This window comes from Bidens hawaiensis, unplaced genomic scaffold, assembly GCF_021521415.1.
Source record: "Bidens hawaiensis isolate Kalapana, Puna unplaced genomic scaffold, B.hawaiensis_p1.1 tig00067982_1, whole genome shotgun sequence".
NCBI classification, from domain to species: domain Eukaryota; kingdom Viridiplantae; phylum Streptophyta; class Magnoliopsida; order Asterales; family Asteraceae; genus Bidens; species Bidens hawaiensis.
In genome coordinates this window covers 19,959-47,028 of record NW_027502051.1, presented here as the reverse complement: position 1 = coordinate 47,028, position 27,070 = coordinate 19,959, and the positions used below count along the sequence as shown (strand labels likewise).

The window sequence follows — 27,070 nt, the reverse complement described above, 5'->3', positions numbered from 1 at the left end:
ATGCTAACATTTGGATCTTCAGGACCACCGGTAACTACTTTGTATGGGTCCATGTGTAGGTGTGTCACTGGACCCACATGTCCATCAAGTTCAGCCATCGGTTCGTCTTCAGCACCCCCTTGTATTTTTCCTTATGTCCCAAAGCAAAGCTCTGCACAAAGTAAACAGCAATTTAATGAGTCAACTTGGGTCATGTTTCATCTCAAATGAGTTGAACAAAAATAGCTACAAAGGCTAACCTGCCAAATCCACCAGCGCATGCTAAATATTTAGAGGGCATGATGTCAAATGAATAAAGTTTTCCAAGGTTTGTTGATGTCCTGAAGGCTGTTTTCATTGACCTCAAGTCAATCGCTCCAACGGAGGAACCAGATGCTATATAGATTAACGAATCATGACACTTCATGCCAACTGGCACACCAGGAACAGATGCCATTCCCACACGGCTCGAAGTACGGTCACTAGATGATATTGAGGCATCCCACACTCTAACCCGTTATTTAATAAAAACTGTTAGATAACTTATGAAGCACATTTTACTAACTTTTTAACAATACCTTAGAATCTTTTGACATGCTCACTAGTAAGGAAGCCTTGTGCCCGGTAACACACATGAACGCTATAGGTTTTTCATGCTCATAAAGTGTAGCCTTGAAAGCATGTTGACCACGTTTTCCGGCTGATTTGACTTTGAGTGACCAAAGGCGAACTGTACTGTCTTCACCTCCACTTGCAAAAACTTTTACATTTTCATCTCCTAACAACTTATCAGAAAGAACAGTCACAGGACCATTGTGACCTCTGAAACATCGCTGGCAACTTCCCTGGAGTCGTAAAGTTTATTTTCTTTAGCGAAATATACATTTGATTGTATATATAAAAAAGATGCTATCTAACACAAAAGATAAAATATCCATACCTTCCACCATAATCTTATAGAGTGATCACAACTTGCGGTGACCAAAACATTATCATTTACATACCTCTCACTTCGAAAGAACGAGGTTTCTTTCAAGGGAAACAATCAGCACGCAAAAGGCCATTATCATTAACGTGATTAAAAAAAAGGTAGCATTCATTTTTAAATGATATCTAAATAGATAAGAAAAAGATACCTCATGCAGGTAATTCTTGCACGATGATCATAAAGTGAGACAGGAGAAGCTTTTCCTTCTAGAAGTTTATCAATACAAAAAATCCATATATGTGGACCCTGCAGGTGTGTATTACCAATACGTACATGAGTATATAATAGTGCATACATAATGTATTGTGTAGATATAGTTACTGCTGCAATAACATGATAAAAAGATTTATTTATCCAATACCTGTGGAAGAAACACAGAATTCTTGCTTAGTAAGAGCTCACATGGTTTTGCCTCTAGGTACAAGTCAGAAACGAAAGGATCAACATATTTAAACTGCTGCAAAGCTCTATATCGTGCCAAATATGCTTCTCTTAGACCGGATATTTGTGAATTGATGAAGGGCTCCAGCTGTGGCCATCGATCCCTTCAATTAGCAATATAAATTACAACTAACACCAGAAAAATCTAAAAGAATGTACTACAATCTACAAATGCGTCTCAATTCTCAATTACAAATCAGTTTGTCAATAAGATACATGTAATTAAGATCATACTAGCATTCACTCAAAATGAAAATCTGACATCAACTTGTTGAACTATAACTAAGACTGTCCAAAGAGTTCGACACTCGATGATTGCTCGAAGAATGCTCGTTTGATTTCGGCTCGGTATGTATAAGACATGATCAGCTCGGTTCGATTTGTAAACGAGCCAAGCACAAGCAAAGGTACACTCGGTTTTTATATATAATTGTGTGTGTGTGTGTGTATACAAACGCGCGCGCAAAAGTTTTTAAACTTTTTACAAATTCGCACTCTCTGTCACTTTCATAGTTTCATTTGTTGGCTAAAATTTTCAGGCTGCTAGAAGTTTGTCTAAAAGTTACTAATTTGTTTCGAATCATTTATCGAACATGAAACTTGTTTCTTATAGACTTCCTAAAGTGTTAAGTAATGCTTGGAAACTCGCATCTCGATTTTGGCTCGCTTGTAAACGAGGCGAGCAAAGCTTGGAAAATGCTTGCTCGGTTTGTAAATGAGCCGATCAGCTCGGTTCGGCTTGTAAACTAGCCAAGCATGAGCAAGCCCTCGCTCGGTTCGATTAGCCCTATTTGCAATATATATATCAGTTAAGAAACTAAGAAGCAGCATATCAGGCGCAGTTGCTGAATGAGTGATAATAAAAAAGCCCTAAAAATAATAATAATAAATAGAGAAAACAGAACCTGAACAACCGTCGCCAAATGGAATCAGAATAAACAACGCGATTGAGGAATTTGCAGGAGAGTGCCATGTTAGAGATGTCTTGGAGAGTGAGGTAGCTTGTGCAATGAACCAGTGAATCCATATCCATATCGGTGACCTTCGTTTGTGAATCATAGTCATGGTTCGTAGATGTTAAAGGCTGATGATTGTCCGCCATTAGTCAGTGAGATGTTCAGTACTCGTAGGGTTTATTTATTTGGGGAGGAAATACAGTTTCACACGACCCGGAAATGCGGGTTAGGCTTGTAAACAAACATAAATCACGAAATTTAGGTGAACGATTTTATGTCTCGTTTGGTACGTATGAACGAGAGACGTAATGAAATGGACCATTCTGACGGAACGAAGAAAATGTGTTTGATTGGTTGATGAAATGGAATAACCCATTATCATAGTCATTCCATTCCTCCAAAAGCACCTTAAATTCATTTCATTCACTCTTTGTTTTTCTTTTCATTTTATATCCCTCTCACACTATATCACCTCCACCACCCTCTCACCATCAGTCCATCACTACCCATTGCCCTCTCACCACCACTTGTCTCCGCCACCGACCACCCTCCGCCTCCGCCGCCTGCCACCACCACCACCAACCACCCACCATCACCTACCAGCGCCGTCCACTAATGCCACCATCAACCGGCCATCATCACCATCGCGACCACCCGTCACTTACCATCGCCACCGCCACACTCACCACCACCATTATTGTTCGCCGCCCACCGCCACTCACTGTCATTTTATTTTATTCCGGCTTTTTCTATTTTATCAAAAAATAAAAACTAATAATTCATTTTATTCTTAAATGGTAATAAATCATTCCAATACCTTGTCCATTCCATTCAATCTCTTATTCTATTCCATAGCCCATTCCATTAACCATACCAAACAAACCCCTAGTATAAAAATGATATATAAAATTTAAAAAATTTAATGAATATGTACACAAACAAAAATTTGATTTAAGTATACTATTTTTTGTCAAAACAGCGTTTTCGTGTTGTCCCAAGAATACATGTATCATGTTCAGGTTAATGTACTTGACACATTTTTCGATTCCATGTCGTGTTCAAATTCACATATAATGTTTGGGGTTTGTGTTGGGTTTAATTGCGAATGCGACGCGTGACCCACTTGATAGAAAGTTATTATAGTCTAAAGTTTGCTTGTAGAGTTGTAGGGGTGGATTTAGCAAAACTCATTGGACTTGCTAGGTAGAAAAATGCATGCAAGTTAACTAAAAGGACAATCATTAAGTTAGATGTAACAGTTTCAACCCATTTACTAGTAAGTGTAGGGGTGAGCAGGATAAGGGTCGGACCCTTGAAACCCGATTATCCGACTCTTAAAACCCTTAATTAGACCTAAATAAATAATATGGGTCGGGTAAAGGGTATTTAAATTTCACCTTAAAGGGTAAAAGGGTTTCAAGGGTCTGACCCTTTTTCAAACCCTTGACCCGTTTATTAGATAGATATACATCATATTCACGATTAATCTAAAATTTATGAGAGGTTTGTATATCATATATGATTCATTAGAAATTTTCCAACTACTAAGAAAAATAAAAATAAAGGGCCGTACTACTGAATGAAAACATATATATGGAAATCACTGAATTGTTCTCTACAAGTAATTTGTGAATGTGAATATTGTTTACATCAGTTCAAGTAATTGATAAACTTTTGAAGTTAGACGTTACCATGTTATTAAATGGAAGTATAATTATTATAGGATTCCTATATTAAAGTCATTTATGAGATGTGCAACTAATAAATGCAGAAAAAAAGACGTGATTAATGTCTTAAAGGGTAAAGGGTTGAACCCTCGAAAGCCTTATTTATACCCGACCCTTTTACTGATTAGAGGGTAGAGTCTCGGGTTCATGTTTCTTCTTAAAAGGGTAAAGGGTCCGGATAGGGTATTAGGTAAAAGGGTAGGGTCTTACCCTTTGAACAGTCCTAAGTAAATGCGACTATATGAGGTGGTGCTTTATTTTCAATAGACCAAGTAAAAAAGATAAAATTTTGCATGTTCTCGTTTCCAGGAGAAGAAGAAAATAAAGTAGTTGTTTCGTCAAGTGTAGTCTTAGGGAAAGCTTTAATTAGCAGTGGTATAATAGTAAGCATGAGGTTTTCACATTTCATTGCTATTGCATATATCATATCGCATCGTGTTTACCACTAGTTAGTTTTAAAACATAAGACCCTACTTTGTCATGTCTTTTTCTATTTGTCTTTATAAAAAGAAACCCATGTTAATAAAATCAATAGGTTAGTGTGCGTTTGAGTAGGGACTGAAGCAATTTATTTCGGATTGAGCTGAGCTAGAGTGTTTTTCCAATTGCATATTATAATGCATGTCTAATGCTTATAAGTAATAACTTTCTTTTCAATATTTATCATGTGCGTCAAAAGTAAATAAAAGTAAAAGCAACAAGTGGCTCACGTGTATAATTACGAAATCTAATAATGATCATCGTACTATCCTTAAAAAGGGAGTAACATCGGCGTTACTTTCGACATCTCATTTCATCACGGTTTATGTGCAATTTGCAACAAGTGGACAAGTGGGTGTGTTTATAACTTTATATATAACCTTTTCAAGGAAATTAGAAACACTAACATTATTTTAGTTAGTGGTTGTTAATATACCGGTAAAAACCATTTTTAATATTTACAAACAAATCGATCATAACGCTTTAGCTAAATTGGCATTTAAGGAATGGAGGGGAAGCTAAAATTTGGGCTAAAGGCCGTAAGGTCTTGAGTTCGGATTTGATTCTAACCGGGTATTTTCGCAGTGGCCTTTGAGCGACGGGTTTTCTCGATACAGAAGATGATGAACTTGAGCTACTAAGTGTTACAATCACTAGCGTATGGGTTGTCCTTTAGCATTGGGTTACCTCGGCTAACAGGGCTTTATTCGTTAGCCATTCAAAAATAAAATAAAATAATAACTTGTAAAAAATAGTGTATTCTATTATGTATGCCAAACAGATAACGTCGATCATGGGCCTTGTTTATCATTCAGTGGGTCATGAATGTCACCTTTAAATCAGTTTGGGCATGCTTTACCATACCAGTTTGGGCCTGCTTCAATGTCATTTTGTTTGTCACAAAATGATACAAAACTTTTTTTACTATATTTGAAAAGTTGTGCTCTCTCAGTGTAGCCAGAGGAGCTGTCTCTGAATTTTAGGTGTCCCGAGCGAGTGCTAAAAGTGAGCGCTTATATATAGAATTTTTGTTTTCATTGAACGACGATAATTGTAATAACAATAAAAAAACAAAGTTATTATAGAAATAGACAACAAGCAAAACAAAGTTCTTCTATCATTATTCAAGGTTCAAGAATCACTATTCAGTAGGCAACTAGACTTTCATATAATCAATTTGAGTTAAAATTAATAGATAAACTTTGATGAATACATAAAATCCATACAGAAAAAAGTAATGATCCTAAAATAAAGTATGATAGTAACATAGAGAAGCTTAGTTTTAACACCACGGGGATGTTATAACTTATAACCCTCATCTTTTTAATACACTTTTTAAAATACATAAAATTATATAATTACAATAGAAATTTGAAGATGTTGGAAGGCATGAAAGTTATAATATAAAAAAAATAACTGAAACCGAATGGAGTCAACCAAAAATGTTGAGAGCCAGTGGCTTATATTATTATAATTAGAAACTTAATTGTATAGCAGATAATGATGATTTAAGTGACCGTGAATGTTTTTTTTTTCTTTTCTTTATAAAATAAATTAAAAAAAAAAAGGTTTCTTGTTGTGTGTATTTTGACTTGTATGATAAAATTGAGATCGAATGACCTATTTTGCCTACAACGTGAGTCATTGTGTCATTTACTTTTATAATATTAATAGCTGTCAATGTGTCACTGGACCCATTATTTATTTAAGACAATGCCTTATTTAATTTCAACCTTTAACCTATATAAATAGTGAGCCTAATTGCCTAAATTCTCTTTATTGCTTCATTTTAATCACCTAATTATTTTAACTTCATACCACCTCATTTTTTTATGATTGATGGATACGCAATTCCTCATTACATGATATGTAAAAATATTAGACACACAAACTTTACATTATTTCACTTTGTTTACATGAGATATATCAATATATGAATTGCGCCGTCTCAAATACTCACACACACATTTTGAGTGTGTAAGCTAATAATGAGAAGAGAGCGTCACAATGAAGCGTGTTTTTAGTGGATATAGTTATAGGATATATGACCGTATGAGAAGCTCACCTAAAGCAGCTACAAACAAAGTCACGGAGAGTAGGGCAAAACATACAGTATCGAGATAATAATGACATGACTATATATGTACACATGAAGCATTCTTATTTTTTTAACTTAACACTAAGGTAATATAAGGACATGACTAGTACTTTTTCTCTTTTACATAAGAAGTTTTACCTAGGACAATTAAAAATCATTGATTACCTGAAAGATATAATAACAACCTGCTAGAGTCTGTACCTACTATATATTCATATTCGCATTTTATTTTAGAATACTTTTCAAGTAAAATAATAAATTCTGCATTTTCTTAAAATAAATTTTAATGTACATATCACCAACAATCCATCAAAAATATAATAAAAAATATTACATTACGTACATGCGTAGGAGATATTTATAAAAAGAACCCGTATGTTTGAAACCATGACATGCAGGGAGTTTACATGTTTTTTATTATAAGATACTTATACTTATTCCATATATCTGTTAGGTTTTAATTTATAAAAAAGGGTTAAAACTTTTTTTGGTTTAAATAAATATTATTTAAAGAATTAACTATAGACTATGGAGTTTAGACCCCTTAAGCCATTACACCTTACTCATATGTATGCACACGTACGTACGGTACTAAGTATAAACAATATAGAAAAAGATGTAGTGCTTACATGTGTTATTACACCCAATGCACCATGAAAAACTTATGCAATATGGATATGGCACTAACATGTGACATGTTCTATATATATATTTTTTATGCTCCCACAATTTTTTTTCTTCTATCATACGAGAATCATTCTTAACTTTTCTTTTCTAGAGAGTTCAGAGAACATTTGTTTGATGAGATTTTGCAATTATTGGATTTGTTTAAGGACCTCAAATGCTTGAGAATATATAAAAAACACTTTTAAATATTTAGAAAAAAAATATTAACTGTTTTATAAGTGTTTTAATTAATTGTTTATTATATAAAAATAGTAACTTGTAAACCTGAACACAACGTTAATATTCACTGGTCGATAAGAAGACGACTTGTAACTTGTAATTATTTTAGTTTTATTCTTTTACATGTTAATGTTCTAAAATTATGGATTCAAAACAAAAAATATATATGCAAATGTATGCAACAATCAACGTATATGAAAAATATTTAATTAATTTAAATATGACAAATGCTTAAATTGTTTTCTAAATAATAATAACCTTAAACGGGTGAATTCAAACCTAACTTATCTTCATGATTTCAATGTGAACCCGTTTAAAAGTTAAAACCCATAAATTTGGTAGTAGTTTCCTATTGCCATAATTTCACGTAATTGTTTTCCCTCAACAGCTGTTCTTTGTCTTTCTGTAATCCAATTAGAGGCATAAAATTGCTTAACATAGGAAATATAACTAAAATGTCAATTTGACTAGTTAATGTTAACAAAATGTCTATTTGACTACTAATTCGTAAAACATTCATCATAAAACTCATCAACCCGATAACTTATTAATCATTACTTATCGAGATTTTCTTAAACAACCGTATTCTGTCATACGTAATAAAAAATTGTCATGTCGCTAGTTTTTGTGTTCTTTTCATTTTTTCAAATTGTCAATAGCCGAAAAGATTGTTTAGGTGTCAATTAAAATTTATTTTGACTTCCTACGAGATTTTTTAGATAAGTGGCAGCGTCTTATGGGTTAAAGTTTCCGCCAAGTAATGATAAAAAAAGCTATAGGGTCGATGAGTTTTAGAGTGAACTTTTAAAAATTAGTTAACCAGATAATCTGACATTTTATCAACATTGACCGTCAGATGAACGTTCAGATCATTTTGCTTGAAACTTAAAGAAAATAAATAAATTAAAAAACGCATATAATAATAATAGTCCTTTACAATGTGATGTATTAGCAGGAAGTATGAATTTCTCAATAGAGACAAATGTTTAAACCTTGTTGATAACACTTTGGAAGGAGAATAGGTGACAAAACGAAGGAAGACTAAGATTGATTCTGAGGGCGTCCGGGTTTTACCACCAGTGGGCCTTTTGGTGGGTGGGTTTTTTTCTGCAACATGATATATATAACTTGGAGACACTTAAGAGTTCCATACGGCCGAGTTGGGCGCTTAAGGGTTTTACCACCAGTGGGGCTTTTGCCATTGAGTTACCCTATACCGCTATACGTAATACCTAGACAATTCTGTTTGATGGCGTTAAAAAAATAAAAAGAAAAAACCATATATAATAATAATATAATAATGAATAATAACAATAATAATAAGTTAGTTTAATATAATAATAATAATAATATTAAGGTTGAACGTGACACATACATAAATACTGAATCCGGTGTTGGAACAGCCCACTGGAAAACCAAAACCTTGCTTGCCCCTGGTATTCATTCTTTCCTTCCTCTTCCAAATCAAAACTTATTATTATTATTATTATATCTTTCCGACCAAATCAAAAACCACCTTTCTTTTCTTTTCTTCACCTCTCTTTCATCGTCACCTTCATGGTTTCCATTGTACCCAAACTCTCATGTACTTCATTCCTTCACAACCAACTTATAAACTAAAACTAACATGTTTTTCTACTTCTCATTTTCACCTATACACAGTTAACCTTTTTGTGGGTTGTTTTTCAAATATACCCATTTCAGAATATCCTTAAATTGCCGGGGTTTTTTTTAAATAAAATAAAAATTTTATTTGGGGTGTTGGATTAGTGCATGTTTATGAATAATATACAAATGGGTATGGGGAACATGTCAAGTGAAAGGAAGAAGAGAAGAACAAGGCATAAGAAAGTTACAGCTGTTCAGAAGCTTTATGATGCATGCAGAGATGTTTTTGCTGACTGTGGCCCTGGTGTTGTTCCGCCTGCTGATGCTGTTCAACGCCTCAAAGACATTCTAAGTAAGTTTTTTTTGTTTTTTTTAAATATGAAACTCGGTTTATATGAATACCCTTATGCTTCTTTGCAGTTTTTGCTTTGAAAGTTTAAATTTTTATTAATTTTATTGAATTTTAAATTTAATTTAAATGTGAGGGTTGGATAAATATGCATTTGCAACTTGACAGTTTTTCAATGAAATGTTGGTTTAGATTAATATTCATATGCAACTTGACAGTTTTTGCATCTGGGACTATTAGGAGTCTTTTGAAAGTTAATTTCTTGATTGATAATATAATAATATATTGATTTTTGTTAAGTACAATTAAAGGGTGTTGAATTTGAATCTCAGTGGCTGATTTGGGGGTTAGATGTACTTTTGCTGTCTTTTCAATGAGTATGTTCAATTTGATGTCTGGTAGACTGTTTAGTTGACTTTTTTTGTAATTAGTCCAATTTTGACCAAGAATGCCCTGTTGTATGATAGTGAAAATGATGAAACATATAGATTTTTTTATGCTTTGTTTAATATGGTATTTTGCACACCAAATTAATATCTTAATCTAACAACCTCCTGCTTGTAATGGTATCCATTTAATTTTTTTCTTGAAAATTAGAATAAATCATTTGACAGAAACATGCATTTTTGACACTTGTCAATCTAAGCGGGTTGCCGTGTATTACTTTAGCGGTGGATTAAATGATGATTACGTGTCTTTCGGTGGTGAACCGCTTAAAGCTTTATCACTTTTCTTTTATTTTTGCAATTCAGAAAGGGGTGGCGGCGCAACTTGTTGCCCGCCTACCTGCTATATTGATGTAATATCTATGTTTCTACATATTGGAACCCAATTTTTGACACATTTTATTTTTTAAAAGTACGATAAGACGGAATTTATAACGTGCCGACCGTATTTATAACGTGCCGACCGTATTTATAGCGTGCCAACTGTATTTATGACGTGCTGAATACGGTAATCAAATCAAAAGGTTGGATTTTTATTTTTTTGGGTTGGATTTTTATTTAAATCTTTTTTACCACGTCACGAGTTCGAGTTGTGGAAACACACTATTTCTGCATTTATGCTGAATTGCAGATTAAGGACGCGCACATTAGGCCCAAGTTGGCTCGGCAATGCTAGGCCCCACACATGCGGGAGCCTAGTGCATCGGGTTTGTTCTAATTATTTATCTTTTTGCAGACGGAATGACTGAACATGATGTTGGTGTACAGCCCAATATGCCATTTTTCAAGGTTGAAGAAACCGAGGAATTTCCTAAAATCACATACCTACACCTTACCGACTGTGACAAATTTTCGGTCCGTTTCCTATTCGTCAATATTCAATATCTATATTATTTTACTTATGTATTTAAGACTTCACATCTTCAAGAAGTGGTTCACTATGACTTAAAACTAAAACAAGTAGTATCATCTTTTCAGATTGGAATATTTCTACTGCCACCATCGGGTGTTATACCGCTCCACAACCACCCTCAGATGACGGTTTTCAGTAAGCTTCTGTTTGGAACTATGCACATCAAGGCATATGATTGGGTGGATGATGTTGCTTCAAGCTCTACCCCTGAAGCTGAGTCATCTGAGAGTGAGTACTTAACTAGACACATTTTTTTTTAATCTGTTTACATTTTCTGCCATATTGTGACTTATATAGCAGTAACTTCGTTCATGTGAGAAGACTTAGATAGCAGTAAAAATTGACAATATGTCGATAACATGTGTAAATTGTCATCCAACTTTAAATAATCTTTCAAAAAAAAAAACTCAACTGTGGAATTTGAACCTATAAATATTCTAAGCAATGCTTTATGGAGATATAGTTTTTTGTGTGTGTGTGGGCGGGCCGGTATTGGGGGGGGGGGGGCAAAACCGGTTGGGTTGACTTGAATAAAATAGGCAAGTTTTGGTCAAAACGGATTGTGTGGGCTATAGTAGGTGTTGGTCAAACGGGCGGGGTTGGCCTGAAACAAATATGCCAATTTTGGTCAAAACAGGTTGCTGTGGCCAAATACTTACGCTTTGGTCAAAACGGCTGGTGTGAGCCATATAGGCTGGTGTTGGTTTAAACTTTTAAACGGGTTGGGTGTGAGACAAACAAGCATGTGTTGGTCAATACCAGGTTGGGTTGACCCGAAACACATTTTCGTCCAACTTTCTGTTAACTTTAAATCATGGATTAAACCTCACGAAACCCATGTTTGTATCAGGTGAAACGGGAACCAGTGTTATATCAGGTGAAGCGGGAACCAGTGTGATATCAGGTGAAGCAGGACCCGTAAGCGTACGTTTGGCGAAACTCAAAGTCAACTCTGACTTCGCTGCCCCATGCGACACATCAATTCTTTATCCAACAGATGGTGGTAACATGCATTGCTTCAGAGCAATAACCTCATGTGCTGTTCTTGATGTTCTGGGCCCGCCATACTGTGATCCCGAAGGCCGCCACTGCCAATACTACCGTACTCATCCTTTCACTAACTTTGCAGGTTTATTATTCACAACCCTCACTAATTAATCAATTCTCACTTCTCTAATATTATCACACTCGTAAAAATATTAACTTTTCGATCATACGACAGCCGATGATAAGCAGGGAACCGATGGTAAACGGGTTGCCGATGATGAGAAGACTAAGGACTATGCATGGCTTGAAGAGATAGATAAGCCTGCTAGCTTATCCGTGGTTGGAGCACTCTACAACGGGCCGAATATAGTCGAGAAAGAGTAGAGATCAAATGTTAAATAAAATGGCAGTACAAAACAGAAACTTTTGTGTGTGTGTGTGTTTTTTTTTCATTTTGTTTTGTTTTAGGATTTGTTGGTAAAGATTATTATGGTTTTGGTTTGCTTTTGACTCTTCTATGAAGATCTTGTATATATTTTGAGCATAATGATAACCTTATAATATTAGGATACATGTTTTCTTGAGTTGGAACGACCACAATACAAGTTGCATGAGGTACAAGTTTGGTCGTTCTGTGTGTAGAAAAAGTATTCAGCATAAAAACGTCCTTTTCTTGAATTGTTTTTAAAAGAAACATGCTTGTTTTGTGATTGGAGTGTTTAGTTCCGTACGATAATGTTTGTTGATATTTTACTAGATTTGGTTTGGTTCTACTTTAGGGGAGATAATTTGAAATAGATGTTTTTCCATTAGGTGATTTGAATATAAATTAGTCTTCTATCTTTTCATCGGTTTTAATATCTGTTGATGTTGTGTTGAAGTAGTTGGGCTATTGACAATGAATTAAGTCTGGTGTTGGTGGTTTTTGCTTCTATCTATTTTCGTCTTATACATAATGCATCTTTGTTATGGTGATCTAACGTTCATTCGGACTCTTATAACATGTATTTGTGATTATATAGTGATGTTGATCTCTTCTGGTCTATTTACTAGTTGTTTAACAACCCAATAAATTTCTCAATGCTAAGTGTGAACGGAGTGCCCATCCCACCCCCGATCATCGTGTTCCAGCCCTGAAAGAGGCAGGGTGGTGTACTGGACCATCCCAAGCCATTCGGCCTTGATTTACTCTGTCTCCCACTGTTTTTATTCTTTGTCTCATTCCCGAATTGGTGCGGTGACCCCGAGCAGGGGTGTTTTTGTCGTGCCCGAAAGACACGTGGTAGTGTTCATGGCGATCCTAAGCCTACTGACGTGAGGTCGAAGTCTCACTCAAAAATAAACTAAATACAACTAATTAGATAGCAGTAAGTGAGTGTCGAACACATAAAGTTTGTGGAATGCGTGTTTGCTAGTACTTTAACAGACAATACCAAAATTTGACGTGAGGTCGAAGTCTCACTAAAAAATAAACCAAATACAACTAATTAAATAGCAGTAAGTGGGTGTCGAACACAGAGAGTTTGTGGAATGTGTGTTTACTAGTAACTTTAACAGACAATTAAATTAAAGTTAATTGCATAAAAAGTAATTTCAGAATTTGATTGGATTTGATTAACTAAAAAGAAATAAAATAACTTGCAAACAACGATTAAGATTAATAAACCGATTAAGAGAAAGCGATCATCTTAGATTTCAGGTTTAGATCAACACTAATGTTCATGCTTACTAGAAAGAACTACATAGACATAGTTCATGTTTGATTACTCGTTTGTGATAAAAGGGAACTAAGTACTTGGATTAATATAATGCAAGATTGTTACCCAATAATCAATTAACTAATATTTAACCATAATTCCTCCCATGATATCTCGATTGCCAATGACACCAAAAACGTATGGTTTATATTATGATCAAACACAAGCAACAATTTACAAACAATTATTCAATCACCATAACAACCAAACAAATATTGCAAAGTTATTATTCTAGAAATTCAAGCATAACATAGTGTATCAATTAAACTTTACATCCAAGATGATCACCAATAGAATTAGCCACTCATGATATGTGAATCATTATTACTTCAATTGTATTGTTCATAGGAATCAAAGACACAAACCAATGATTGCAATCACCCAAAATATTGTTTTGCACCTAAAAAAGTCGCCCTAGCCCGGGTCCAAGTGAAATATATCTCAAAGACACCCAAAAACGGACTAAAAAGAAGAACAAATTCGGCAGTTACGACTCGGACCGTGGTCCACGGTCCAGACCGTGGGCCACAGTCGAGACCAGGGTCCCCAGAATGGCACGGTACAGTGAGTACTGCCAGTTTTGGTACAAGTTGATCGTGCCCACGGTCTGGACAGTGGGCCATGGTGGTCTTCATTTTCACCGTCTTCAATTTAAACATTTGGTTCCTCTCTCCATTCCGATTCCTTCGGTTGCCTCCTTGCATGCCATTGTTGCTCCAAAACCTCCTATAACCTGCATTTGACCATACAACCGTAGTTGTCTAGTTTTAACAATATAACAATTAAAACATAGATGTTTAACACATTTACGCTCAATTACGGGTCATACTATGATGCACCCGTCAGTGCATCTTTAGGAAATAATCAAGCCTAATAATGGGCTCAAATTAAAGCAACTCAATCAACAATATTAAAAACAATATAAGCCGAAAATCATTTCTTTTATACTTCCTCTCAAGTTGAAGCATGAAGGTTACGAATGCCCAGCTTGTCAAATAACAATTGTAATTGTCGAGCACCCAACGGTTTCGTGAATATTTCCGCGATTTGCGGCTTGGTATCGACATGCAAGGGTTCTATCTCTTTCAATTCTACCCGTTCTCTTACATAGTAACAGTGCATTTCCACGAGCTTCGTTCTTTTGCGGAACACTAGATTGTTTACAATGTGTTTGACAGCTAAGTTGTCACAAAACAGTTGTGTCGGGTTATTTTGTTCAACATCTAATTCTTTCAACAACCACCATAACCAAACGATCTCACTTACCGTGGCAGCCATCAATCGATATTCGGCCTCCGCCAATGATCGCGAAACAACTGACTGCTTCTTTGATTTCCATGATATTGGTGCTCCTCCGAAGAGTAGTAGATAACCACTTCTTGATCTTCTTATATCGGGACATCCAAGCCAATCCGAGTATGTGTATCCCACCAAATTTGTTTCTCCTCCATTTGAAGTAGTATACCTTGCCCAAGAGTGGCCTTTAAGTATCATAATACCCTTATTGCGGCTTCCATATGGTTTATGCGTGGATCCCCTACGAATTGGCTCAGAACATTGACTGCATAGGTAATGCTGGGTCTAGTTGCTTGCAATATAAAAGTCTACCCACTAGTCTTTGATATTTACTTGCATCTGTACGAATTTCTTCATCGTTTTTTCTTAGTTTCGTTTCTTGTTTCATATATAAGGCACTCGGTCGGCAGCCCATCATGCCACCATCTTCAAGAATATCAATGAACGTTGATTCAAAACTATTCCTTCTCGGGTACGTGTTACTTTTATACCCAAGAAATATTTTAGTGTGCCAAGGTCTTGTAAGGCCCCGTTACCGGTAACCCTACTTTCGTGTTGGATTTACTCATAAACACAGTTCTAAATATCAGAGTTAATTAAAAACTTTACGCGGAATATAAAACTTTCATAAAACATTACATATCAATTCATAATCATGTCTTTAAACATTCCTCATGTCTTTCAAAATCAAAACGTAACTTATAAAACATATCGGATCTTCAGATGCCAGGCTTTAGTCTTCTGCCATGTGTCCTCCACTCAAGCCAGCTGTCTCAACCTACTCACCTGCGTGCATACTAAAAGTCAGCTACGCTGAGTGAGTTCTAGTTAATCATACACTACCATGCAATACCTTGTTACATACATACGTACTTAACCTCATAACTTTCTTTCATACACACATAAGTACTCATACCTTCATTCTTACTTACATACTTTCTTTCTTACTTACATACTTTCTTTACATTCATAATCATACGTTTTAAAGAGCCTTTCGCCCTATAACCTCACAGATATTATAAGGGTCTGGTCCCTAACATCACAGATATTATAAGGGTCTGGTCCCTAACATCACAGATATTATAAGGGTCTGGTCCCTATCATCACAGATATTATGAGGGTCTGGTCCCTAACATCACAGATATTATTAGGGTCTGGTCCCTAACATCACAGATATTATTAGGGTCTGGTCCCTAACATCACAGATATTATTAGGGTCTGGTCCCATGTTTTCGAATATTAGTAGGGTTCGATTCCCGCTTCGTTACCATACAACCATACATCATACCTCGAGTATTATTAGGGCTCGGTACCCCTTTTGTAACCATATAACCATACAACCGTCATTTCCTTCTTTTATTAACTTTCTTACGTTCATACACATAAACATACATATCATACTTGCCATATTTATAACGTTACAACCTGACAGTACGTGCAATATCCGAAGATCGTTCACGAACCATCAAGCAATCATTCATACATATCACATATATCACCTATGGCATACACTTATCACTTTGGATAAATGTATTAACAACACATCAAGTATGCACACAGCCCCGAAAACATAACAAGGAATGGGGCTAGAAACTCACCTGGATCCTGTTACGCTCGCCGTTGATCGTAATTCCTTTCTTTAACTGGGCTCGGCTAACTGTATAATATTTACACATATCAATTAACTACTGCTACTCGTTTGTATTTCTATCTATATATGACCCACAACGAACGGGGGTCCGGGGGCAGCGCCCCTGGCAGCGGGGTTCTAGGGGCGGCAGCCCCTAGCGGGGTCCAAGGGGCAGAGCCCCTGGCTGGGGTTAAGCTGCCAGGTCAGCTTGGAAAAATTTTATTTTCGATAACTGCCTTAACACATTTTCCATTAGGTTTTTAATTTATTTTATAGACGAACTTCGCTTCAGGCGAAGTTAAACCTTAGGCGAACTTGGAAACAGCTTGGTTCTGGCTTGATTCGATCGAATAGGAACACGTTCGATCGAATAGGAACACGTTCGATCGAATACAACACGTTCGATCGAATAGGAACACGTTCGATCAAACAGGAACACGTTCGATCGAATAGGAACACGTTCGATCGAATACAACACTCATTCGATCGAATACAAAACTCATTCGATCGAATGAGTTGGAGACCATTCGGTTGCTTCCCTATTCGGTCGACTGGACTTGTTCGATCTACGCATTCGATCGAATGGACTGATTCGATCGACTGGTTCGATCGAATGAGTCTGATTCGACTCCTTCAAGCTGGGCGACGGAGAAACCCACGGTTTTTCCAGATTTTCCAGATTTTTGACCCAAAATCGAAGTTTTTGACATGGAAATGCTCGGGATTGAAAGGGCTATCGATTCCTAGTACTTTTAAACACAAAAGCTTGCATTTTGACACCAAAACAAGGCGGTTTTTGACCCGAAAACTCAAGTTACGTTTTTGCTCGATTTGAGGCCGAAATGGTTATGAAAACGGATGATTTTCGAGAGGGACTTACCAAAAACGATTAGGAACAAGATTGTGGACTCGGATTTGTGATTTGAGAACTTTCTCTCTCTAGCTTCTCTCTCTAGAAATGAGAGTGTTTGGGTGGGTGTAAGTGAAGGAAGATGGTGAAAAATGGTGGAAGTGTCAAGAACTTTCGTTTATATACTACGGGTTTGGTTAGGCTCGGGTTGGCTTCCTACGGGTCGAGACAGGCCGAGTTCATAAAATAACTAAGCCCAAGACCCGTTCCTTACTCGACATTAAATAACTAAAACGTGAAATTACTAAACATAACTTTCTTTTATTTATCAATATAAAAATTTTAGGATGTTACAAGTCTTCCTCCCTTAAAGAGGTTTCGTCCCCGAAACCTAACTATTACATAAACAAACTAGGGTAAAACTTGCGCATCTCATCCTCGACTTCCCAAGTAGCATCAGATCCCTTGCGGTGCTTCCATATCACTTTGACCAAGGGTATAATCTTGTGACGAAGCTGCTTCTCCTTGCGATCAACGATCTTTATCGGTTGCTCGATGTAGTTCAATTGTTCATCAACCTCGATGTCCATTAAGGGCACGTGAGACGTGTCATCAGCTAGACACTTCCTCAGATGAGAAACATGGAAGGTTGAATGAATTCCTTCTAACTCATCGGGTAAATCCAGTTTGTAAGCTACTTCACCCACACGTTTTACAATCTTGAACGGTCCAATGTACCTCGGACTCAACTTTCCTCTTTTCCTAAAACGGATAATCCCCTTCCAAGGCGAGACCTTAAGCATCACATAGTCGCCAACGTTAAACTCAATTGGTCGTCGCCGCTTATCCGCATAAGACTTTTGTCTGTCTTGAGCGGCTTTCATTCTTGCTTTGATCTGATCGAACTTTGAAGACGTTTCTTGAACCACTTCTATACTTCCCATTTCCTTCTGACCAATCTCACCCCAACACACCGGGGTTCTACATCGTCTACCGTACAGCATCTCAAACGGTGGCATACCAATACTCGAATGGTAACTGTTGTTATAGGAGAACTCTGCCAGATGCAGATGATCATCCCAACTTCCACCAAAATCTAAAACGCAAGCACGTAGCATATCCTCAAGGGTTTGGATCGTCCTTTCAGACTGTCCATCGGTTTGAGGATGATACGCCGTACTGATGTTCAACCTCGTCCCCATAGCTTCATGAAATTTCTTCCAGAACCTCGAAGTAAACCGTGTATCCCTATCAGACACGATCGATAACGGTACTCCATGCTTGGTTACAATTTCTTTAATGAACAAGCTTGCTAACGTTTCTGACGAGATGGCCTCTCGTATGGGCAGAAAGTGAGCACTCTTGGTCAAACGGTCCACAATCACCCAGATGGTATCATGTTGCTTAGCTGTACGAGGTAGCTTAGTTATGAAATCCATGGTGATGTGTTCCCATTTCCACTCAGGTATCTCTAGCGGTTGCATCTTCCCACAAGGCTTTTGGTGTTCGGCTTTGACTTGTAAGCAAGTTAAGCACTTACCAACATAATCCACTACATCGCTCTTCATTCCTGGCCACCAGTAATCTCTTTTCAAGTCTTGGTACATCTTTGTAGCTCCAGGATGGATTGAGTACCTTGACTTATGAGCTTCATCTAAGATTCGACTTCTAAGATCACCATGGCGTGGAATCCACATACGGTCAAATCTAGTTTTAACTCCATGAGTGTTTTCCATCAACTCATCTTGCTGGCCATAAATCCTTTCCTTCTTTACTAACCCTTCATCTATTAACACTTCTGACTGCACCTTGATGATTTCTTCAAAAAGACTCGGGTTCATGATCAACTTGTATGACTTCACTGTTGCAAGGACTTCCTCATTCTTCCGACTTAACGCATCAGCGACCACGTTAGCTTTACCGGGGTAATACTTAATCTCACAGTCGTAATCCTTTATCAATTCTAACCATCTTCTCTGCCTCATGTTCAGTTCTTTCTGCTCGAAGAAGTACTTTAAACTCTTATGATCGGTATAGATAGTACACTTAGTGCCGTACAGATAATGCCTCCATATCTTAAGAGCATGCACTACAGCTGCTAACTCCAAATCATGCGTCGGGTAAGTACTCTCATGGACCTTCAACTGTCTAGACGCGTAGGCTATCACCTTCCCTCGTTGCATCAACACGCAACCTAACCCTTGATGCGAGGCATCAGCACAAACAACAAAATCCTCATCACCATCGGGTAAAGTAAGGATTGGAGCTTGCGTGAGTCTTCTCTTTAATTCTTCAAAGGCTTCTTCTTGAAATTTTCCCCAACTGAATACTATCGACTTTCGGGTCATACCGGTCAGCGGTGCGGCTATCTTGGAGAAACCTTCGATGAATCTCCTATAGTAGCCAGCTAACCCTAGGAAGCTTCGTATATCAGTCGGATTCTGCGGAGTCTTCCAATTCGTTATCGCTTCAATCTTAGCTGGGTCCACGGTAATCCCCTCCGGATTAACCACATGACCTAAAAATTGCACTTCTCTTAACCAGAACGCGCACTTCGAAAACTTGGCGTACAACCTTTCTTTCTTCAGAACTTCCAATACCTCTCTCAGATGCTCGGCATGGTCAGACTCACTCTTTGAATAAATCAATATATCATCGATGAAGACGATAACCGACTTATCCAACATCGGTCGACACACCCTATTCATCATGTCCATAAATGCTGCAGGAGCATTTGTTAGACCGAATGACATTACAAGGAACTCGTAGTGTCCATACCGCGTTCGGAACGCTGTTTTAGGGATGTCTACCTCTTTCACCTTCAGCTGATGGTAGCCTGATCTGAGATCTATTCGTGAGAACCAACTCGAACCTTGCAGTTGGTCAAACAGATCGTCAATCCTAGGCAAGGGGTATCTATTCTTTACCGTAAGCTTATTCAACTCACGATAGTCTATGCACATTCTCATACTTCCATCCTTTTTCTTCACAAACAAAACCGGTGCGCCCCATGGAGAAACACTCGGTCTGATAAAACCCTTGTCGAGGAGTTCTTGCAGTTGGGACATTAATTCCTTCATCTCGGACGGTGCTAGACGGTAAGGCGCTTTCGCGACGGGCTGGGCTCCTGGTATTAAATCTATCTGAAATTCTATTTCTCGCTCCGGTGGCAGCCCTGGAAGATCCTCAGGGAATACTTCTGGGTAGTCGCGCACAATAGGAACATCCTTCATTTCTTTCGTCTCGGCCGTAGCGTTGACAACATACGCCAGGTAGGCACCGCACCCTCGCCTTAACAAACCCTCGGCTTTTATCATCGAAATGACATTAAGTCCATAACTCTCCTTATCACCATAAACCGTCACCGCGCTACCATCCAATGACTTTAACCTTATCATCTTACTTTTACATACTATCTGAGCCTCAAACTCCGACAACCAATCCATACCCAAGACTACATCGAACCCTCCTAAGGCCATAACATACAAAGTAACAGGGAACTCATGTCCCTCTAACTCTATCTTACAATTCTTCACCATTTTTGTTATTTTCACCGAAGTGTCACTTGCGGTTTCTACTACAAAAGTTTCAGACACTCGGCAGCCTTTCATTTTAGCTAGTTTACTAAACGTCGTAGCTACAAAACTTCTATTCGCACCAGAATCAAATAATACAGAAGCGGAAACATCGTTCACTAGAAACGTACCTGTGACGACATCCGGAATCTGCCTGGCTTGTTCCTGGGTCAGCATGTAGGCTCTAGTTCTGGGCCTAGCTTGATCGGCATCCTTCTTTCCACTACCTCCAGCTACACCTTCAGTGCACTCCCTTGACATATGGCCTGTCTTGCCACATTTGTAACATGCTGGCTTCGCACTGCACTCATTGGCATAATGCCCTACCTTCCCACACTTATAACAGGCATTCGACCCCATTCTGCATTCTCCACCATGAGCCTTTCCACATTTGAGACAAACATTAGAACTTTTACCCCACTTGCACTCACCACCATGCCTCTTTCCGCAGGTCTTACACGATCTCTTCTCCCACACTTTCTGTTTCTTATCCCTGGAGTTCCATAACTGAGTACCGGGTCGTTTAGCAGGAGTGACCCCTTTCTTCTCTTTCTCTTCGTCCCTTTCCACCCCATCATCCGCGGCCACGTCAGCATAGACCATTTCCGCGAGTCCAACAGCCGAATCAAAAGTAGCAGGTTGAACCGCCCTGACTAACATGCGGACCTTTTGTGGCAACCCCCTCACATAACACTTGATTCTCTTGACTTCAGTGTCAACCATGTCAGGCACCAACCTAGATAGTCGGTTGAACTCCGTGGTATACTCACGATGCGTCATCATACCGGCTTTTAAATTCTGGAACTTCATCTCCGTTCTTTCAACCTCGGCATCTGCACAGAACTTCTTCATTACCAACTCTTTCAAATCTTCCCACTTCATCCCTTTGATCTCTTCACGGGTCTTCCTCTGCTCCACACTCTCCCACCAATACATAGCCTCATCTACGAATGACTGAGTAGCATAGCCCACAGCTTGGTCGGGACGGCATTCGCTAATGCGGATAACCTTGTCCATAGCGGTTATCCACTGGAGAGTAGCGACTGCGTCTCCTAAACCAGTCAGCTTAGGCGGGTCACAACCTTTGAAGGACTTATAGCTGCACCCACCTTGTCCTCCTCTCCTATCATCGACTTTCACAGACTTATCCCCACTCGAGGCCCCTCTTTCACCTTCCCCGTCCTTTCTACCATCACCACCCGCCCCTTCAGCAGTTCGTTCACGGCTTCCAGCAGATCCTTCGGGATTCAGGTTCTTCACAGCAGCAACTAAAGCCTGAACAATGGCTGCTTGAACTGCAGGACTAAGTTGAACTTCCTCGTTGTTGTTCTGGTCTCCTCCAGCTGCGCTTCCTTCATCTTCGGTGTGGGAAGCTTCTTCTACCGAGGGTTGCCGGACAAGACGAGGCCTGCCACGACGTCCAGTGCGACCCCCAGCTTCAACAAATTCTCCAGCTCCAGCCATCAGTATCCTATATGAGAAAACACAAACATCATCACTCAAGGAACTATCTAGTACAAGGATAGTAAGGCTAACAGGTAATAACAGCGGCCAGTTGTGATTAGCTGATCACGTTACTTTCCGTGTCATATACACTTCCCTTTATGAGTCTATTTGTGCTGGTTCTACTTAAGCAGTTTGTCAATTTAAACAGTCAATTATTCCTATCCCTATCGTTCACATATCCTTTCTTTCTTATTAACATACATCATTTAATCATGCACCTTACCTTTACTGATCTTGCTTGAGCGACACATGGCATTCTTGAACTGGCATCTTCTTTCCTTTCTTACTTAAATCCCATTCTCTGTTCGAGTCTAAGCATGTAGGATGCTTAAATCTCTCGAACTTTGCTCTGATACCAACTTGTAAGGCCCCGTTACCGGTAACCCTACTTTCGTGTTGGATTTACTCATAAACACAGTTCTAAATATCAGAGTTAATTAAAAACTTTACGCGGAATATAAAACTTTCATAAAACATTACATATCATTTCATAATCATGTCTTTAAACATTCCTCATGTCTTTCAAAATCAAAACGTAACTTATAAAACATATCGGATCTTCAGATGCCAGGCTTTAGTCTTCTGCCATGTGTCCTCCACTCAAGCCAGCTGTCTCAACCTACTCACCTGCGTGCATACTAAAAGTCAGCTACGCTGAGTGAGTTCTAGTTAATCATACACTACCATGCAATACCTTGTTACATACATACGTACTTAACCTCATAACTTTCTTTCATACACACATAAGTACTCATACCTTCATTCTTACTTACATACTTTCTTTCTTACTTACATACTTTCTTTACATTCATAATCATACGTTTTAAAGAGCCTTTCGCCCTATAACCTCACAGATATTATAAGGGTCTGGTCCCTAACATCACAGATATTATAAGGGTCTGGTCCCTAACATCACAGATATTATAAGGGTCTGGTCCCTATCATCACAGATATTATGAGGGTCTGGTCCCTAACATCACAGATATTATTAGGGTCTGGTCCCTAACATCACAGATATTATTAGGGTCTGGTCCCTAACATCACAGATATTATTAGGGTCTGGTCCCATGTTTTCGAATATTAGTAGGGTTCGATTCCCGCTTCGTTACCATACAACCATACATCATACCTCGAGTATTATTAGGGCTCGGTACCCCTTTTGTAACCATATAACCATACAACCGTCATTTCCTTCTTTTATTAACTTTCTTACGTTCATACACATAAACATACATATCATACTTGCCATATTTATAACGTTACAACCTGACAGTACGTGCAATATCCGAAGATCGTTCACGAACCATCAAGCAATCATTCATACATATCACATATATCACCTATGGCATACACTTATCACTTTGGATAAATGTATTAACAACACATCAAGTATGCACACAGCCCCGAAAACATAACAAGGAATGGGGCTAGAAACTCACCTGGATCCTGTTACGCTCGCCGTTGATCGTAATTCCTTTCTTTAACTGGGCTCGGCTAACTGTATAATATTTACACATATCAATTAACTACTGCTACTCGTTTGTATTTCTATCTATATATGACCCACAACGAACGGGGGTCCGGGGGCAGCGCCCCTGGCAGCGGGGTTCTAGGGGCGGCAGCCCCTAGCGGGGTCCAAGGGGCAGAGCCCCTGGCTGGGGTTAAGCTGCCAGGTCAGCTTGGAAAAATTTTATTTTCGATAACTGCCTTAACACATTTTCCATTAGGTTTTTAATTTATTTTATAGACGAACTTCGCTTCAGGCGAAGTTAAACCTTAGGCGAACTTGGAAACAGCTTGGTTCTGGCTTGATTCGATCGAATAGGAACACGTTCGATCGAATAGGAACACGTTCGATCGAATACAACACGTTCGATCGAATAGGAACACGTTCGATCAAACAGGAACACGTTCGATCGAATAGGAACACGTTCGATCGAATACAACACTCATTCGATCGAATACAAAACTCATTCGATCGAATGAGTTGGAGACCATTCGGTTGCTTCCCTATTCGGTCGACTGGACTTGTTCGATCTACGCATTCGATCGAATGGACTGATTCGATCGACTGGTTCGATCGAATGAGTCTGATTCGACTCCTTCAAGCTGGGCGACGGAGAAACCCACGGTTTTTCCAGATTTTCCAGATTTTTGACCCAAAATCGAAGTTTTTGACATGGAAATGCTCGGGATTGAAAGGGCTATCGATTCCTAGTACTTTTAAACACAAAAGCTTGCATTTTGACACCAAAACAAGGCGGTTTTTGACCCGAAAACTCAAGTTACGTTTTTGCTCGATTTGAGGCCGAAATGGTCATGAAAACGGATGATTTTCGAGAGGGACTTACCAAAAACGATTAGGAACAAGATTGTGGACTCGGATTTGTGATTTGAGAACTTTCTCTCTCTAGCTTCTCTCTCTAGAAATGAGAGTGTTTGGGTGGGTGTAAGTGAAGGAAGATGGTGAAAAATGGTGGAAGTGTCAAGAACTTTCGTTTATATACTACGGGTTTGGTTAGGCTCGGGTTGGCTTCCTACGGGTCGAGACAGGCCGAGTTCATAAAATAACTAAGCCCAAGACCCGTTCCTTACTCGACATTAAATAACTAAAACGTGAAATTACTAAACATAACTTTCTTTTATTTATCAATATAAAAATTTTAGGATGTTACAGGTCTTTAATGCTGAACTTTTTGTCAAGAATGGTCTTGGTTTCTTGAATCTTTCCCATGTCATTACCTACGAGAATGACATCATCCACATAAATGAGGGCTGCGATGAAGGAGCTTTCTGTTTTGAGTGTGAGTAAAGAATGGTCGCTCGAGATTGCTTAAAGTCGATTTGTTGTAAAGACGAGGTGAACTTTTGGTACCAGATTCTTGACGCTTGTTTTAGACCATAAAGGGACTCTTGAGTCGGCACACCTTATTTTCTTTTACTTTCTCAAAACCTTGTGGAATCTTCATGTAAACTTCTTCGTCTAGATCCCAGTGTAAACATGCATTATTCACGTCAAGTTGGTGGTATCCAATTTCTTTTGGTTGCTACCGCTGGAAGTGTTCCAACAGTAACGAGTTTTGCAACGGGGGTAAATGTGTCATGAAAATCAATTCCCACCATTTGTGTGAACCTCTTTGTTACCAACCTTGCCTTATACCTCTCGATTTGCCCATTTGGTTTGTACTTTATTTTGTAATATCCATTTAGATCCAATGGCTTGTTTGCCTTCTGACAGTTCTGAAACACCCTATACTTGGGGTTTTGGCGGTTGAGGAAGTTGGCGTACATGTTTAAGTTCGGTTCAGGAAAAGAAAATGGATAGTTTATGTTCGGTTGGTTTCCGGTGTTCATAAAGTTGGTTTGTTGGTTTTGCAGAGTGGGGTGCTGGCCGAAACTAAGCAATGGATAGCTTAGGCTCAGTTGGTTTTGAGGAGCATGGTATTGCCCGAAAGGAGGGAGCGGATGGTTCGGGTTGCTTACAGAACTCATTTTTGTAGATTTTTTGGAGAAGTGATTTGGTATTTTTCTATAAAAGATTTAAATTGTTGGAGAAGAAGAGGTTGTATATGTATATATATTGTTTTAATTTATTTATTTTTAGTTTTTGACCGTTCAACAGCCCAAATCATAAACATAATAATATTTTCAAAAAGATAACAGGTGACAAACATATGTCGCAAATCTTTTTTTTTTCAATTTTGCTGCAGATTTAAGACAAATATTAGTCGTCACTAACGGTGCCACATCTCTAGGGGTTTTCTCAGGTTGGGTTAACCGAGTTTCGACTATTAAAGAAAGAAATAATAAAATCCAAACGCTACAATGCTAAGAGAAAAATTACAATTTGAATAAATAGGCAATTTTCCAACATGTAAACTTGGTATGGCAATGGCACAATGCTATACGTATAGTGTTATATATAGATCCCTGTCGCGACGCACAGAGGGATTAGCAACTAGTTAAATTTAATTGATAACTAAGACTTGTTACTTTTATATATTATAATAATCGTTATTTAAAACTTTTTTTACTTAATTTATTTTCTATTTTATTCTTCATTTTATTAAAATAGTTTACACATACTAAATAACATGTAATTCTATGATTTCTAGTCTTAAGTGTATTATATTTCTTCTTTTCACTTATGTTTTATCTGGCGTTAACGTTTTCATCAAACTTTCAGTTTCTTTTGTTAGTCACATACCCGACACAAAGCTCGGTCTTAAACCCTAGGTAAATTTAAGTGATAACCAAGAATGATATTACCATTATACAAAAGCAATTAAAATAATAATAATAATAATAATAATAAATAATGGGGAAAAAAATATAAGAAAAAAAAGAAAAAAGATTATGACTTGTGTTGACTTGTTGTTGTTATTGGGTTATTTAAAGGAACTCATATCATTGTTATTGGGTTATTTAAAGGAACTCGTATCAGAGACTTCCAGTGATCAGACTACTACTATACGATTCCCTATCATATCGTTTCAAGAAACCCAGTCACCTTCTCCGACCATGAATTCTTCTGTTACCGATGGCAACAACTTCAAATCACGACTCCACCGCCATTAA

At 38.0% G+C, this 27,070-nt stretch overlaps 1 protein-coding gene and 1 pseudogene across 4 annotated transcripts; one reads left to right on the top strand and one right to left on the bottom strand.

Annotated features, from left to right (window-relative positions):
* Positions 1-8: 8 nt before the first annotated feature.
* Positions 9-2,584, bottom strand: LOC143605125 (ribosome biogenesis protein YTM1-like; annotated as a pseudogene). The gene is made up of 7 exons (XR_013148445.1): positions 2,314-2,584; positions 1,329-1,512; positions 1,108-1,213; positions 920-1,017; positions 553-824; positions 240-488; positions 9-151 (listed from the first exon to the last, which is right to left on the bottom strand). The product of XR_013148445.1 is annotated as a ribosome biogenesis protein YTM1-like (transcript).
* A 6,406-nt stretch (positions 2,585-8,990) lies between these two features.
* LOC143605123 (plant cysteine oxidase 2-like) lies at positions 8,991-12,299 on the top strand. Of its 3 annotated transcripts, none has more exons than XM_077081350.1 (5): positions 8,991-9,535; positions 10,715-10,833; positions 10,957-11,131; positions 11,727-12,020; positions 12,114-12,299. In XM_077081350.1, the coding sequence occupies exons 1-5, from the start codon at positions 9,349-9,351 to the stop codon at positions 12,260-12,262; spliced, it is 924 nt and encodes a 307-aa protein (XP_076937465.1). In that variant the 5' UTR covers positions 8,991-9,348; the 3' UTR covers positions 12,263-12,299. The 3 variants fall into 3 exon arrangements, with proteins under 3 accessions (XP_076937465.1, XP_076937467.1, XP_076937466.1); XM_077081352.1 differs by having other exon boundaries at positions 8,993-9,535; positions 10,957-11,119; positions 11,769-12,020; XM_077081351.1 differs by having other exon boundaries at positions 8,995-9,535; positions 10,957-11,119; positions 11,742-12,020.
* Positions 12,300-27,070: the final 14,771 nt, after the last annotated feature.